The 14695-nt window shown below is 44.3% G+C and overlaps 1 protein-coding gene across 2 annotated transcripts in view; it reads right to left on the reverse strand.

The window, feature by feature from the left end:
- Window positions 1-1971: 1971 nt before the first annotated feature.
- The window catches only part of ALOX5 (arachidonate 5-lipoxygenase), a 36962-nt gene continuing 24238 nt past the window's right edge, over window positions 1972-14695 (reverse strand). For both annotated transcript variants that reach the window (XM_072871266.1, XM_072871265.1), the window contains 6 exons: window positions 14461-14547; window positions 12515-12693; window positions 9707-9828; window positions 7307-7407; window positions 4596-4766; window positions 1972-3343 (listed from right to left, as the gene is read on the reverse strand). In XM_072871266.1, coding sequence (XP_072727367.1) covers window positions 3164-3343; window positions 4596-4766; window positions 7307-7407; window positions 9707-9828; window positions 12515-12693; window positions 14461-14547 — 840 coding nt within the window. In that variant the 3' untranslated portion in view covers window positions 1972-3163. The remainder of the gene's footprint in view (window positions 3344-4595; window positions 4767-7306; window positions 7408-9706; window positions 9829-12514; window positions 12694-14460; window positions 14548-14695) is intronic.

Genomic DNA, 14695 nt, shown 5'->3' on the forward strand with positions numbered 1-14695 from the left:
GCCGCAGGTAAACAGCTTTCTCACAATCTTTCTACAAAGGAGGCACCTTAAATCGGAGCTTATCTGCCAGATTTCATTGCTCTTATTCTATTTTCCCACCTGTAAAATGGGGATTGACTGCAAAAAAAATGGGTAGCTTACTTCATGTGGGATGACTATGAAGTATCTGCACTTTGTTTCCAGGGGCAGTGAGAATCCTGGTAGTATTGCAAGGCATGCTTGGGGTTGGGGAAGGGAATGTCCCCAAAAAAGTTTACAGGGGTAAACTCACCCTGCAAAAAGAGGAAAGCATGGGAGGTCAGTGACGAGAACTGGGCTGGCTCCAGAGGTCTAAATCCTCACTGTCACCGATGAACCCAAAGAATCAGACACTTCAGTAGGGAAATGCCTGCCCTGTCCCCTCGTTGATGGTCTCTCTCTGTCTCAAGGCCTCCTTTTCTCCTTAAGGAGAGATTTTTTTGAATCTGCTTGGGGAGAAAACATTAGGGTCTCTCCTCTATTTGTGACAGTCCTTTAGGACAACCCTTCCCAGTTCCTTTCTCATTAGCACTAATGGTGTTTTACAGCTGGAGTGCTCTCTCCTGTGACCAAAACACCAGGAGGAAGGGCTGAGATGCCAGAGCCTCCCGAGTTACTGCCAGGACTTTCTGAAGGGGACGTCTCCCAGCTCAATCTTCCAGCCTATTGAGAGTCACTGCAATTAGAAAAGACAGCAAGGAAGCTCAGGTTGAAAGGGACAGGCTAAATTCCCTTGGACTGGCCAGCAGCAACAGCCATCCAGCCAAGACACATGCCATTGGCTGTCAAACCCCATTAGACACGGGACAATGCATATCGAACAGTAATCTCTGTCACCAAGCTGAGTGCATGACGCACTTCAGAGAGAGGTGATCCTTTCATTTCCACCTAGGAGTGATCCTGTGAGCGGACACTGTACCTTAGTAGCATGACTTAGGAGATACCTCTGTGCAAGTCATGGCTAAAGACGTATGGGAGGAACCCATGGCCCATGCACAGGAAGGTGACTTTCTGGTGGATGGTGACCAGCTGAAGAGGGAGCAAGGAGTGGGACAGCAACATGTGTACCCAGCCCCCCTGGAAGAGGGGGAACACTTTACTATTTGCATATATTTGTTTCCTTTCTGGTGCCAATGTTACTTTTAACCTCCTTACCTCTTTCCACAGCCTCTCCTGCAGTTGATTCAGGCTGCTAATATCGGCCTTCAAAGCTGCACAGTCAATTCCCCAAACCTCCCATCAACCTTACTTGTATCCCAGGTCCACAGGCTAGAAAACAGCCATCAGCCTCTCCTCCCATATCTGGTTTTCTAGACAGATACTTGACTATGCAGATCATTATCATTTGAAAGCTGAGGCAAGAGGACATTCACTGTAACCCAGGGGAAGAACAAGAGTTAGGGGTGGTATGTTGGATAGATTGCATCAGCTTGTTGCATTTTTTGCCTTCTGCATTTAAGTTGTGCCTTTTTTATTTTTTTCTTTTTTTTTTTTTTTGTGGCTCACATGTTATGGTCTCCAATCCCCTGGTCCTATTCCAGTGTTGCTACATAATTGTGTGCCTCAACTCCTACAGTCGTCACTTCTCACGGGTTGCAGTAAGAGGAAGATGCATAAGTCTTAAATGTACTTCCCCAATAACAGGAAGTGGTCTTACCTTCCACATTTTTGCTGAAACTCTTTAGCTAGAGGGAGAAAAAGGGAATCAGTCTGCTGTAAAGGGTCTAAAATCAGTTGTGCTTCCACGCCTGTGTTTCATATGAAACAAAAAGGACATATATTTTAGTAGTACCCTTTTCAAAATCACACATGAATGATAGAAATAACTATATTTCTCAATGTGTAGGAGCTTCATTTCTCTACACAGCACATTGTGCTTACTCCTACAAGGTTTTCAAGACATACAGAATTAGATACTGAGTTAAGAAATAAAAGCTAGATGTTCTTGTTCAGTTTTGTTTTATTAGCACAAGAAGCTTTCTTATCTATTGAGAAAACACACTGCAGGCTGGTGAAGCTAGTACAAGGAACAAATTCTAGGAAAAATAAACCAAAATTGTTATTAAAAAAAATACTACTCTTAAATTTCCCAAACCTCATTTTTGCTTTCATTATCTCAATGGCTCTCTCAACTTTTAACCAAAGCCCAAGTATTTGAACCTAATCACCTCTAAACAAAACAGACAAACCTCAGTTGTTTCTAACTCAGGTGGAACATGCCAATTATGCTTAATTGGCCAAATCTGAAGATTCCCCTTAGAAGCTGTCAATTAACCCTTCTCCACAATTTTTTTCATTATACAAAGTAGCCTCTTCATCCCCCACAAAACAGAAGAAACTATACAAGAAAACCAGTAGCCTCAGCAATGAAACAGAAATCGAGCATAAGCACTACTAGGTCTGTACTCATTGCCATTGTGCTAAGCAAAACATTTGTCTGTACATACGAGTGACATAAAACTCTACTGGCAGAGGCTAAAACAAACCTTGCTAGTTTTATGTAGAAAATATATAGGTTTATGTAGGTACAAAATTTTCATCTCCTATGAATCAGGCTATCTCATTTCACATGAACTCGGTAAGAAAGTAACAAAAAACCATCAGCTATGTTGAGAAAATGTCCTGCTTCTGCCTTCATCCTGATTAGGACATTCACAGTTCTAGTGAAAATATTTAACATCCGTTTTAATCACATTAAAAACAATGCATAAACTTTAAAGATTATATTTTTATATGTCACCAGTGTAATCTATTAAAAATAGGAAGGATTTCAAAGATGCGACTTGCTTATTGCTCATGATACTATTTTCATTGAATAAGACAAGTGAATCTGTGATTATATTGTTTTGACCAGGAGAGGGAAAGCTAACAACAGAAACATGGATATTGATTCTAAGATTAATTAAAAAATCTTGGAAAAATAAACTTGTAACAAAGTTGACCTAGAGGGTTGTCAACTAGACTTTGTCTGCAAGATCAGTCATAATAAAATTTGTTTTGAAAGTCCAAATAGGCTATGGGTCAGCTCTGAGGGATAGGGTGGGTTTCTTATTTTATCCATTTCTGAAAGTTAGTTGAAAAGAAACATATGCAATAGGAAAGCATCGTTAGCTTTACACGCCTCCAAACTCTCCTGGGTATCTGCTCAAACAGCAACACTGTTGGGAATGCGATCTGGGGAAAGGTAGTAGTAAGGAAGCTTTTTGTTCTTGTTGCGCTCGGTGATGGCGTTGACGATCTCATCCAGATTCTTGCGGAATTTTGCCATAACCTCTTTCACCGGCTTCTCCACAAAGTGTTCATCTGGGTACATGCCCAGAAACAGCTAATTGAAAAACACCAAGAAATCATGCTTTAAGAAAGCAAAGGCTATTCTGTTTTAAGATTATGTCATCCAGAAGAACAACACCCATAGCCTCACAAATGCTACTATTAAAATAGTGCTATCAATATTTAAGCTAGCCTACATTGGCTCTACCAATGAAAGATGCTGTCCCATCCTCCCTCCACCACTAGCTGCTTCTTTTCATCCCTGCATCTTTCTGTAGTGCTGGTTCAAGTGTCTATGTGGCACCTCCTCCACCTGCAGGGAGCTGATCCACTAAAAAATAAGCACTTTTTTTCAGGCCAGCCAGATCAGCTTCCCAAGCCAGATCTCTGTGTAGCCACTCAAACATTTGTGCTGCTAAAGAAAAGGACAGTATGGGAGGAGAATGAACAGCCAGGGATGAACAAGGAAGACGACTGCTTCTTTCAGTGACAGCGGAAGTTGCTGTTGACTTAAAAATGTCCTTCAAAGTTCAACCTGACAGTTGCTTTAGTCAGCTTGGACTCTAAGGGTGTCCAGAATACTGCATTGCCAATATGCATACTGGCATATTACCTGCTTTAGGTAACTATTTCCCATTATACTACCCATACTACTAGCTTCTCAGCTGAAATCTGCTTTCTTCTTAAAGAGAAACTTCAGAAGTACCCTCTGTCCATCATCTTCCATTCAAAGATTTCAAAACACATCCTCCAGACACAGCCCTTGGGTGAGAAAACCAAGTACCTACAACCTCATTTTACATAAGAAAAATGGCTACAGACCATGCTTGCAAAGTGTCCTGTAGGCTTGTTTTGTTTGCACTCCACACCAGCCAGGCACAAGCCACAACTGTAGTGCATGAGGCATGGGGGCAGATTTTCCAAAGGGACAGGACATGGGGACACAGCAGTGCTGTAGCCTCTCCATCAGCACTGCTGTGGCAAGGAGTGGAGAAAACCCTTGTGCCTCTGCAGCCCTCTTCCTCCCACACCAGCATCCTTACTCAGCAATGCCATACTTGAGTTTAGAAACTTTCATTTTGGCTGAAACACAGCCTCAGAGTAAAAATATGACTTCTCGCTCAGAGCTGGTTTGCATCTGGAGGAACAAGGGCAAACCCACACCATAGATACATCTCCACAGAAAGGCAAACATGGTCCAGTCAAGCACAGATCAGCACTACAGTCTTGTGAGTCCATGTGGTCTTCCCATTGCCCTTGCAGTCTCACCTACATCTCCACCACCTAGAGAAGGGAGGTCCACTTACTTCATTGTCCTGGAACTGGCTCAAGGCCCAGACAGCTCCAAGATGCCAACAAGAACGTCCCCTGTCTGGCAGACTCTCCACAATTTGCTCAATGGTGACTGTCCCCTTTTCTGTTGGAGGAGGGCGGCGCATTGTTGGTGGGGCATTGGGAATCCAGGAACACCAGTCATACTGCACAACAAAGCAAGACAGCACAGTGAAAAGCTACAGCGGCTCATATTTAGGAACACTGCAAAGAAAATTAGGAGTCTTGACACCAGGGAGTTTGCTTCTCTAATATGAGCCTCTCGGAAAGAGAAGATACTAACTAAGGGATAGAGAGATGCTCTAGAGAAGGACTGAGGAGACAAGGAAGTCCCTGCCATCTTTCTCAGGATCTCACAAGGGAGAGAGTTGGGTTGCCTTAATGGGAGCAGTTATTCTGCTAACCACAGGTATGTGCCACACAGCCCAGATTCACCAGCTAGGCTAAAGACTTAGCTATTTTATTAAACAAAGATCTCTGATAATCTGAGGCAACCTCTCATAAAAAACCCATAAATCATAAAATCTCCTTTTCTCCAGTTGCTCTTTTCTGCAAAATTTGCTCTAAGAACATACCTACAGTACTGTAGTCAGGCAGTAAGAGAGGCAAAGGATGCTGGTGCATCATGGAATATGGCATGTGGATGTGGTCATGGTGAGTGCCAGACTGGGAACTCAGAATCACTTTTGGCCTGCTTGAATGTTGTAGGATGGTGATGTCTCATTTTGCCTCAGATATTACTCCAAGTTTTGCCACCATCTGAGATGCTGCACTTACTATAACTCTTTCTTTTCCAAGCACTTTTTCATTACCTTCATATATATCCCCTGCCCTGCCTGAGGGAAAGTCCCATTTCAGCTGTGTGCCGTGCTTACATTGTGCTCAATCTGTTCTCTCCAGTGCATAGCCATGTCCTCCTACCCCTCAGCCTTCTCTCTCTGCCATTTTTTCCCATGGCTGAAGATGCTTTTGCTGATGGGCTGAATATCCTCTGCATGCCAAATTCCTCCTCTCAGGAGTTGTAGGGGTTCCTGGTCATGGATGTGGCACAGGAATAGCATGGGTTCATTTGACACCTGGCTCTAGACCTGCTCCAGGGCTCCTGAGCTGCAGGGGTGGACAGGAGGGTCGACATGGAGAGTGATGTGGGATGTGTTTGGGAATAATTACTATAGGAAAGAAGGTCTCCCTGCTTATCTGTGAGATTATGCATGTCTGAAGCCAGAACATGTGCCAAAAAAAAGCTCATAGAATCACAGAATCAGAATATCTCAAGTTGGAAGGGACCCATAAGGATCTTCGAGTCCAACTCCCTGCTCCTTGCAGGACTACGTAAAACTAAGAGATGACTAAAAGCATTGTCCAGACGCTCCTTGAACTCTGACAGGCTTGGAGCCATGACCACTTCCCTGGGGAGCCTGTTCCAGTGACTGACCACCCACTCAGTGAAGAAGCTCTGTGCAGTACAGCCTGACAAAGAGATTTGCTTCTGGCTATGAAGACTGCTTTCCAAAATGCCTTGATGTTGGAAGAAACAGCATTTGAAAGGCAGGCTGTTACTACAGTTTCAGGGTAGATATATGTCAGTAAAGGCAGGCAGGGATAACATAGGCTATCAGTATGTGACACATTAAACATCATAGAGGAAGCTTACAGTTGCCAGTTGGCTCACAAACTCAAGAAATGAGCAGCAATGCCCTTTCCATGCATTGGGAATATTAAGCACATTGGTGCTTTTGAAAACTTGACCATACGTGACCAAAACCTAGATCCTCACAGATGTACTGCTTCAAATTTCTATGTATGTCAGTGGGAGTTAAGTACCCAGATATCACCGATGATTTGGACTCCTGTCCCACTGACTTCAGTGAGACTTTACCTTGTAGAGGCTTGTCTGTACTGCTGCAGAAAGTAGAAATGGAGGTCCTGCAAACATGCAAGGCAGCTTTCAACTAGTTAACTCAGGACCCTTGGTAAATGCTCCATTAGGCCAGCTAGATAGCTGTACTGCTAGGACTGAATTGTTGGAAACAGCCACCTGCACCAACTCAAAGATGGATGGCATATGCAGCTACATGAACTGCAGTCACAGTACTGAGCTGCACTGCACATGTTCCCTAAGCCACATCTGAAAATGGGATGTATGCTGCTTCGGCACAGGCACACTGCCAAATTAGCACAGCTTACAATAGCAACCCACAGTAGCTACCCGTGAATGCACTCACAGCAAATGCAAAGCAAAGCCACTTAGCATAACTCATTGCATTGCATTGCAGAATGTGCCACAGACTACCAGCACATATCCAGGCAGTTCAGGTGGTGTCTGGAAGGCATGGTAACTAGACTGTGCACCTGAACCCTTCAGCATTTCTGAAAGGGGTCTTAGCAACCCATTGAAATGCTTAAAAAATTGTTCCCCATAATAAAATCATTAAAACTAAAATATACAAGCTAGAACCGCTAAATTTGAGTTTTGGTACCTATTTAGGACTCAAAATACCTTTCTCAGCTTCCAAAATAATTCAGTTTCCACAGTCTTCATGGGGATTTGCAGATGGCTCTGCAGTTATTTTGACTAGAAAGAGTAATGTAATATCTGTACATCTACTAAAAAACATTTCTCAGACCCTGCCCTGGTAGATCCACCTCCCAGCCCAGAAAGAACAGTCTTCCCAGAAATTCCTACCTGACCAAAATTCACAGCGGCATGCTGGGCCGATGTGGTGAATATTATCACCGTGAGATATTCTGCTAGCTTCTCTCGTGTCCTGATCATCTTAGGAAACCCTAAAATGAGGGAGAAGAAAAGCTTAAGTAACCCAGCTATGAAGTAACCCAGTTACCCAGTAGTAATCAGCTACTCAAAAAGCATGAGTTAGAGGACCATGCAACAGCCACTGAAGAACAGGGCATTCTCTTTCTGAATCTTGCTGTGTGGTCTAACAGGAGTTACTCAATGTCTCTGTGTCTTGGCTGTCCAGCTGTAAAAACAGAGTGATCCTGCCTTACCTCGTACAGGTTTGTGAGGCATCACCACTGTTTGCAAAGTATGTGGCGTTCCTTAAGGAAAAGGCAAAGTATAATTACACCTTTAAAAAATACTGCATCCCTGTCCTCTCACCCTACCTACCCTGCAGCAAGGAACCCAGAGAGTCCACAGGGCAGGGGCCTCAGATGGTCCCTTTTTCTTCAGTCTGCAGTGCAAGCAGGGAAGGTTCATGCCAAGGAGTAAATGACCATGTGCTTGTATTTATAAAGGTCCGAGGCTCAGCCATCAAGTGCACTGCGAGAAAGAGTGCAGGGAGAGCTTATTTGCTGAAATGGGAAGTAAGGAAATGAGAACTTCTGGAAGAGAAACAACAGAATAAGAAACAGAAATAGTTGCATCAAGCTGTCTTTGAAGTGGAAAAAACAAACGGAGCTTTATAAAGAAAGAAGGGAATAGTCAGGGACTAGGGAAATATTTTGCTACCAAAGCATTCCCAAGCCTGTATCTCTCCTATCCCCACTACACCACAGTCCTGTGCTGTACTCCCTGTCCCAGCCCAATGTGACCACAGGTCCCAGGATACCTAGAGACCTGTCAGCACCTTGGGGCGAGCTGCCCGTACTCAGGCTGCCTGTACCAGCTGCTTCAAATCTCCACCACCAACCTGATGCAGATGTGAACTCAACCTGAGAGGCAGAAGAGGTACATGGTAGCTCTGGCCAGCCACCAAGCCCAAAGAAGAGAGGATGCACCATCCTCTCCTGTGTCCTGCTATCCTAAGCACACTGTGCTCCTCTTTAAAGGGGCTTGGCATGCTCCCAGTCAGAGCGGCCCTCCCAGGGCAGGAACGGAGACTGGAGGGGGAGCCCCAGGTGCAAAAGCCTCTCACATTTATCCTCCTTCCATTCTTTACAGACCTAGGCAAGTCCCCCTGCTCTCTGCCCCAGCTCTTGGAGTGGCAGCAGTGCAGACAGGGATGCTGCAGGCCTGGCAGGTTTCCCACCTGTAGTGGCAGTCCTGCCACCAGTGGTGCTTGTAGCGTCCCACCCCAGCTGTAGCCCTGGAAAGGCTCAGTACTTGTCCCATATCAAGATGCTTAGGTCAAGCATGAAGTTCCTACTAGCAGACCATTTCTAAGCTTTTCCTAAGAGACAACTAGACAAACAAAAATTATAGCAACTAGGTGTCCCCCAATCCTTTGCCTGTCCAGGCAGGTAGAGACCAGGAGGCTGTTACACACCAGCGCATACTGGTAATGAGTGGAAAGGTCACAGTTTTGCCTGGAGGCCCCACACACAAGCATGTGTGCATGCAATGCCAAAGCCATCTGCCCCAGATCACTGGCCAACAGGTGTTTCCAGATGTGAATCAGTCTGGACAGTATGAAGGATCCCCACCCACCTGTATACATTCCTGAAAACCTGCTTGGACAAAATATGAGTGGAAGAAAAAAACATCTTTAGGGAAAGGCAGGAGAGTGTTAACTCAGGTGGGAGAATAGAGCTGTGTTATGGGTGAGAGCTCCCACAGCCAAGTAATGTTCTGCAAGAAATAAGAGGCAGTGAGAGGAGACAGAGCAAAGGAAAATATTTATTGGAAAGAATTATGAGCATCTTCTCTTGAAGAGAGCAGAACAGCTCAGTGATGACACAGATGCTGAACAAATGTGAAGTGCAGCACGATACTCCTGGGAAGGTTCTTACTTGTTCTTATTTGGTGCAAGGTTTGGAGGAGAGGATTCAAGGGGGTCTCGCTGCTGTTTGTGATTTCTATCAGTCTGCCTGGTGGTTCCAACAGCACATACAGACAGCACCTCCCCTAATGCTTAAAGCATGAGCAGACAAGATCAAAGGACTAATCCCAAGTGTACAGAGAGATTACACGAGTTGCCCATGCTCATGGTAGGAATCTGTGGCAAAGGAAAGAGCCATCTCCTGAGGGAGGGAGGGCCTCATCAAAGGTCTCACCCATAAAATTGAGTGTCTTTGGGCCAAGAAGGGAGTGGATCTCCAACAGTTCAAGGCATGCTGTGCATGCAGCATTGCTGTCAGCAGGGACTCGACAAGCTGCAGACCTGGTTGAGCCATCATACCTTACCTGAGGCCTTCATGCCCCTCATCCCATAGACGTAAATGTCTTTGACGAAGGCCTGGAGCTCCACATCCTCACACACCACCTCATCACTCTCATAGTAGATGTGAATCACATCCTCTGCAAAACTGCAGACACAGGAACAAATGAACAAGACAAAATGAAAAGGAGAAAGCAAGCCTGCCATTCCCTGAAGACCTTCTACTGACTTTGCAGAGGAGGCAGATGCTGCATGGGGAAAGAGAGAAGGGCAACAGCAAGAGCAGGTCTCAACACCCTCTTACCTCCTTCCCACAAGCACGGGGAATGCACAGAAACAACTTTGATTCACTTCTGACTGCAGCATCACTTCCTCCCCCAATAAAAAGAATCTGGACCACACTGCATCCCCTAAATAGTCCTGTGCACTTTATTCTCTGGCACATCCACTTGGCTCTTACACTGGGAACAGGGGTTCCCAAACTGTGATACCGGCACCATCCCCTGTATGTGGAATACTCCAAAGCTGCTCCTTTGGTATTTGAATGGTATTTGAATACCATTCAAATAGTTGATCCCCTGCTACTGCACATCCTTTTCACAAAACCCAAGTGGCACACTCCAAAGTGGGGGTGGCCTAGGAAACTTCTCTTGGGGAGAAGAAGTCTAGACCTTTTTCCTACACCCACTGCATACAGCAGACATCTCCTCCCTCTTCAGTTCCTTTTCTCAAAATCCCTCCTTCTATACAAGCTTCCCAGGCTAATTCTCCTCAGAAAGAAAGGCTCTTAAAACACTAAGATAACAGAAATAGTTCTGAAAGCAGTGAAAATAGGAAAGCCTGATTTCCTGCAGATTTGCATCTCATGCCTGAATGACTGGTTACCTGAGCTATGCTGAGATATTCTGTTAGCTCTGCAGGTACCTATAATCTCTCAATAAATATTTTGACAGCAACCCATACGGTGAAATATTTGACTGTGGAAGCTGACTGGTGGGATTAAGAGTTGTTATCCAATACAGACTTATCCTCTAATAAGCTATAAATGTATTGCAATTTGGAGACCTTTACAAATCTGTCAGTGTGGTTTCTATTAGCCAACCAAGTCAAGAGTTGTTACTGAGCTAAACAAACAACTGCATAAACCCCAAGAGTTTAAGTAAGTTTGGTTTCCAGAGGAAGCCACAGGAAAAGAAAAATCCTGCAACATGCAGCGATAAAGATGCCCTGCATGAGCTCTGCCTCCATCACCTGGCACCTATGCCAAATGCACACAGAAGGTAATCCTTCTCTTAAACAACCGCAGTACTTTAGACCTCCTCCCATGGAAATATAAATTAGTATATGAAATGTGGATGAGGCCTTTTGGGCTTGAATATTTTGGGTTGGAATATCTACCTGCAGTTAGATCAGAAATAAAAAGCTCAGTATTAGACAAGGTGTTTAAAAATTTGACGTGTGACCCTCAGTGTTTCTATAGGGACACCCTTATCAGCTTTATTAAGTCTAGGCCATCTACCACATGTGAAGCAATGCTGGGAATAGAAGTTATTTCATCAAAAGAGTGGAGACTGACACCCCTGCAGAGCATAGGAGATTCCTGGTGACTAGACACATGCATGACCATGGGTTCATGGGTCAGGATATCACGCACTCAAAAGGGCCCATGCCGTTTATAAACCAAATTATTCACTTATGAAGAATCTCTCAGCCATGTCTGAGGCAGTGTAACATCTTCCTCCAGCTAGGTTAACACCCACAAACAGTCAAACTAAATTGAGTTCACTAAGTACGATCTGGTATTTGAAAAGGCATACCTCAATCAGCAAAGAAAACACAGGAAAGAGAAGAGGGACAAAAACCAGACTACAACAAAAAAACAACCACAGAAAATTTATAACTTCCTTTTCTCTCAAATGGGCACTAACAATTGCAGGAAATATTGCAAGATAACCTCTTGTCAAAACACAGAGAAGACACAGGAGACAGAGATGTACCCAACACTTTAAACATTATGCTGGCATTATAAACCCCCTACTTCGTGTACACAAAAGATCTGACTTTTAATGAACATGCTTTTCAAAAGCCATGTGACCAGAAACAGCTGCATATTTAGCAAGCAACTTATGCCATGCAAAAACACGGTTTGTTCAATGAAATGCCACTGCAGAATAAAAACCTTATGAATCATTCCATTCTGAGGCAGTGTTTCATATCTGAAAAGAAGCCATGTTTGTATGACAGAGCAGCCTTGCAGTACCTCTCCTGACTCAGAATTGCTGCCCTTCCTGACAAAACTTGGGCCTTGCAATTTTAAGGCATTTTTAAAAAAAGGGTTTGCTCAAATCAATTAATGCCTAATTTATTTGGTTTCTTAACACAACTCTCTCATGCAAGCCAAGCTTACATTTCTACTCCACAAGAACCTTGACGAGCTCACGTGGCTGGCTCAGAGAGCTAGGTTCTCCCTTGGTTTGTGCATAGCAAAAAAAAAAAGCCAATTAAATTCCCTTTGCAGGGCTAAATTCCAACTCACCAAACTCTGTGAAATCCTATAGAAGAGTACATACTTATAAAGGGGCCTCTGAAATACAGAATGCAAGAAAACAGGGCTGAAAAGAGCAGGAATTAATGGTCTTTCAAGAGTGAGCACTTGCTTGACTATATATTTTTCCTCAGATGAGATATGCTGGGTGGAAAAGGCTCCACATGACTAAACAGTCCAGGTGCTGTTCACAAGGCTGTGATGAAGAGTAAAGTGAGCAGAGAGAAAATGAAGTTGTGTCTCTGTGACAGTGACTTTATTAGCCATTTCTAGAACTACAGTCTCTTACCTCTTTAGGGCCTCCCAGACTTTAATGCCATCATCCCGGTAATAGTAGTAGGGGATATCCTCTTTGCTGTCCATCCCTTTAGCTTTGATCTCCTCAGGGAAGCAGAGGGAGCTGTAAGTCAGATCCTTCATTGCTTTCTGCACCATTTGTACATGTCCTCCTCCACCTGTAGCATTTGCCTGCAGGAAGAATGGCAAGACAGGAACAGTAGGAGATTATGTTCACTTTGTGCCAAGACTGGCTTTCCAAATTCGCAGGAGATGGTATTCAAAATGCTGGTGAATCTGTTTTTCAAGGAGGAAACCACACCTCTACACAAGCAAGTACCGAACTGCAAAGGTCTACTGCAACTGTGCATCTTGACTTCAGTGATTTCACACCTCTCTCATGAATCACCGTTAATATTCACATTTTCTCCATAGGTACAGCACCTGCTTATAATGGAATACAGTAATAAAGTACACAACACTGAAGTATCGAACTCAAAGCACTTTCTGGCAGCCCTATGCTCCAGAACTGGAGTGTGTGTGAAGGAAGGCAGCCAGCAGTGTATTAGAACAGGGCTTTGGCTAAACCACCCACTGCTGCTACAGAGTGGTTTAGGAGAGTGTGTTTAGGGATGCAGGCTACTGTTAGCCACCCTGGAATTTACGCCAGGGGATCAATCCTGCTAGGTGGCTACTGATGAGGATTGGCCAGGGTTTCAGTGTATGTTACATTTGGAAAACACAGTATGTCCACAACAAACGGCACAGCAAAACTCTTTAGATAATCACCGCACAAAAGCTCCCAAATTTTGCTTTTCTAGCATATGATGCTAGCGTTGTAGCAGTATTCAGCTTACGCTTATTGTTCTCCGGCTGGTTGTTCATCTACATTGGAACTAACAAATTCTGGAACTCCAGGATCCCTGCTGGCAGGTCTTAGGCACACACTCATCCCACGTGCACAGGGTACGGACATTATGTTTCTGTTCAAAGGGATGGGAACGCCTGCCAGGTCTCCACAGTCAGCAGTGAAGTACAGAAGACAAGGAAGGTGCCTGGATTTAACCTCTCTGTTCTCCTTGGGTGAAAAACTCTGGAGCATGGAAGCTATTTCTGGTCTGGTGCCAGAGGTGTCAGGGGGACAGAGTTGTCCTGAAACACAGGCTCCCTCTTTGAAAGGACTTCTGAAACCTCCCCAGACTTCCCAGTTGCTGCTAGCATGTTGTCACAGAGACTGCTGCATGCCAACCTGTTGTGGTTCCTAGATGCAGCGTGTCTTTTCTGGTGGAGCCAAGGGAGGAAGAGCTGGGTACATGTTAAATACCCGTGCAGTCAGATCTAGATGTTCATATTTGACCCAAGAGCTGCACCACAGTCCATGATAAGCAGCTATGTTTCACTGACTCAGATGAAGCTGAGTTTTAATCCTAGCAGATCTGCTATTTATGGCAATTCAAGAAGACAGGCTGGAATCTACACCCAGTATTTGCGGGCTTAGAAATCTATCTTATCTACTCTGTGACACAAATTTACTTTGGCAATCACAAATTCTTTTGCTCGCCACCCTTCCCCAAGATGAATAACTGAGTATTTAAAAGAAATTGGGGACTTAACTGTGTGCATACATGTGTAGGGACGTGTGTGCGTATTATGTTACCTTGCACTCCTATACTCATACCCCAAAGCCACATCAGCTATGAGTGAGTGAGATACTGACTCATTACTGACATTTGGCCAGTTCTGAATTGGCTAGAGGTAAAAGATACCATCTTTAGGACTTCAAGAAATGAGTTAACTTAAGGCATGAGTTCTGTGTGCTAGGTTCTCAGGTGATATTACTTATGTTTGGCCTTCAGTTTAGTAGAAAGGTCAAGAAAAAGGCAATATGTAATGGTTAAAGGATAAAAACACATATGGAACCACGAAGAATAATGAAGATTTGCAAAGGGGATTACTTACCTTGTCAAAAAGGCCACACTCACAGATAAGCTGTTCTCGGGCTTTGGTATTGATGGCTATTGTGAACCGCATGTGTGGCACCAAGAGCTGTGAAATGGGACAAAGAATGAAAGAAGGAAAATTCTCTGAATTCAACAGCAACCAGGTGTAAAGTTTGAAGTCCTGGAAGTCCTGGTGGCTAGCTGTACATTGCTTTGCAGTGCAGCCAGCCAAACCACCTCAGCTGAGCTATCAC

The sequence above is a fragment of the Ciconia boyciana genome, chromosome 8 (assembly GCF_034638445.1).
Source record: "Ciconia boyciana chromosome 8, ASM3463844v1, whole genome shotgun sequence".
Classification (NCBI taxonomy): domain Eukaryota; kingdom Metazoa; phylum Chordata; class Aves; order Ciconiiformes; family Ciconiidae; genus Ciconia; species Ciconia boyciana.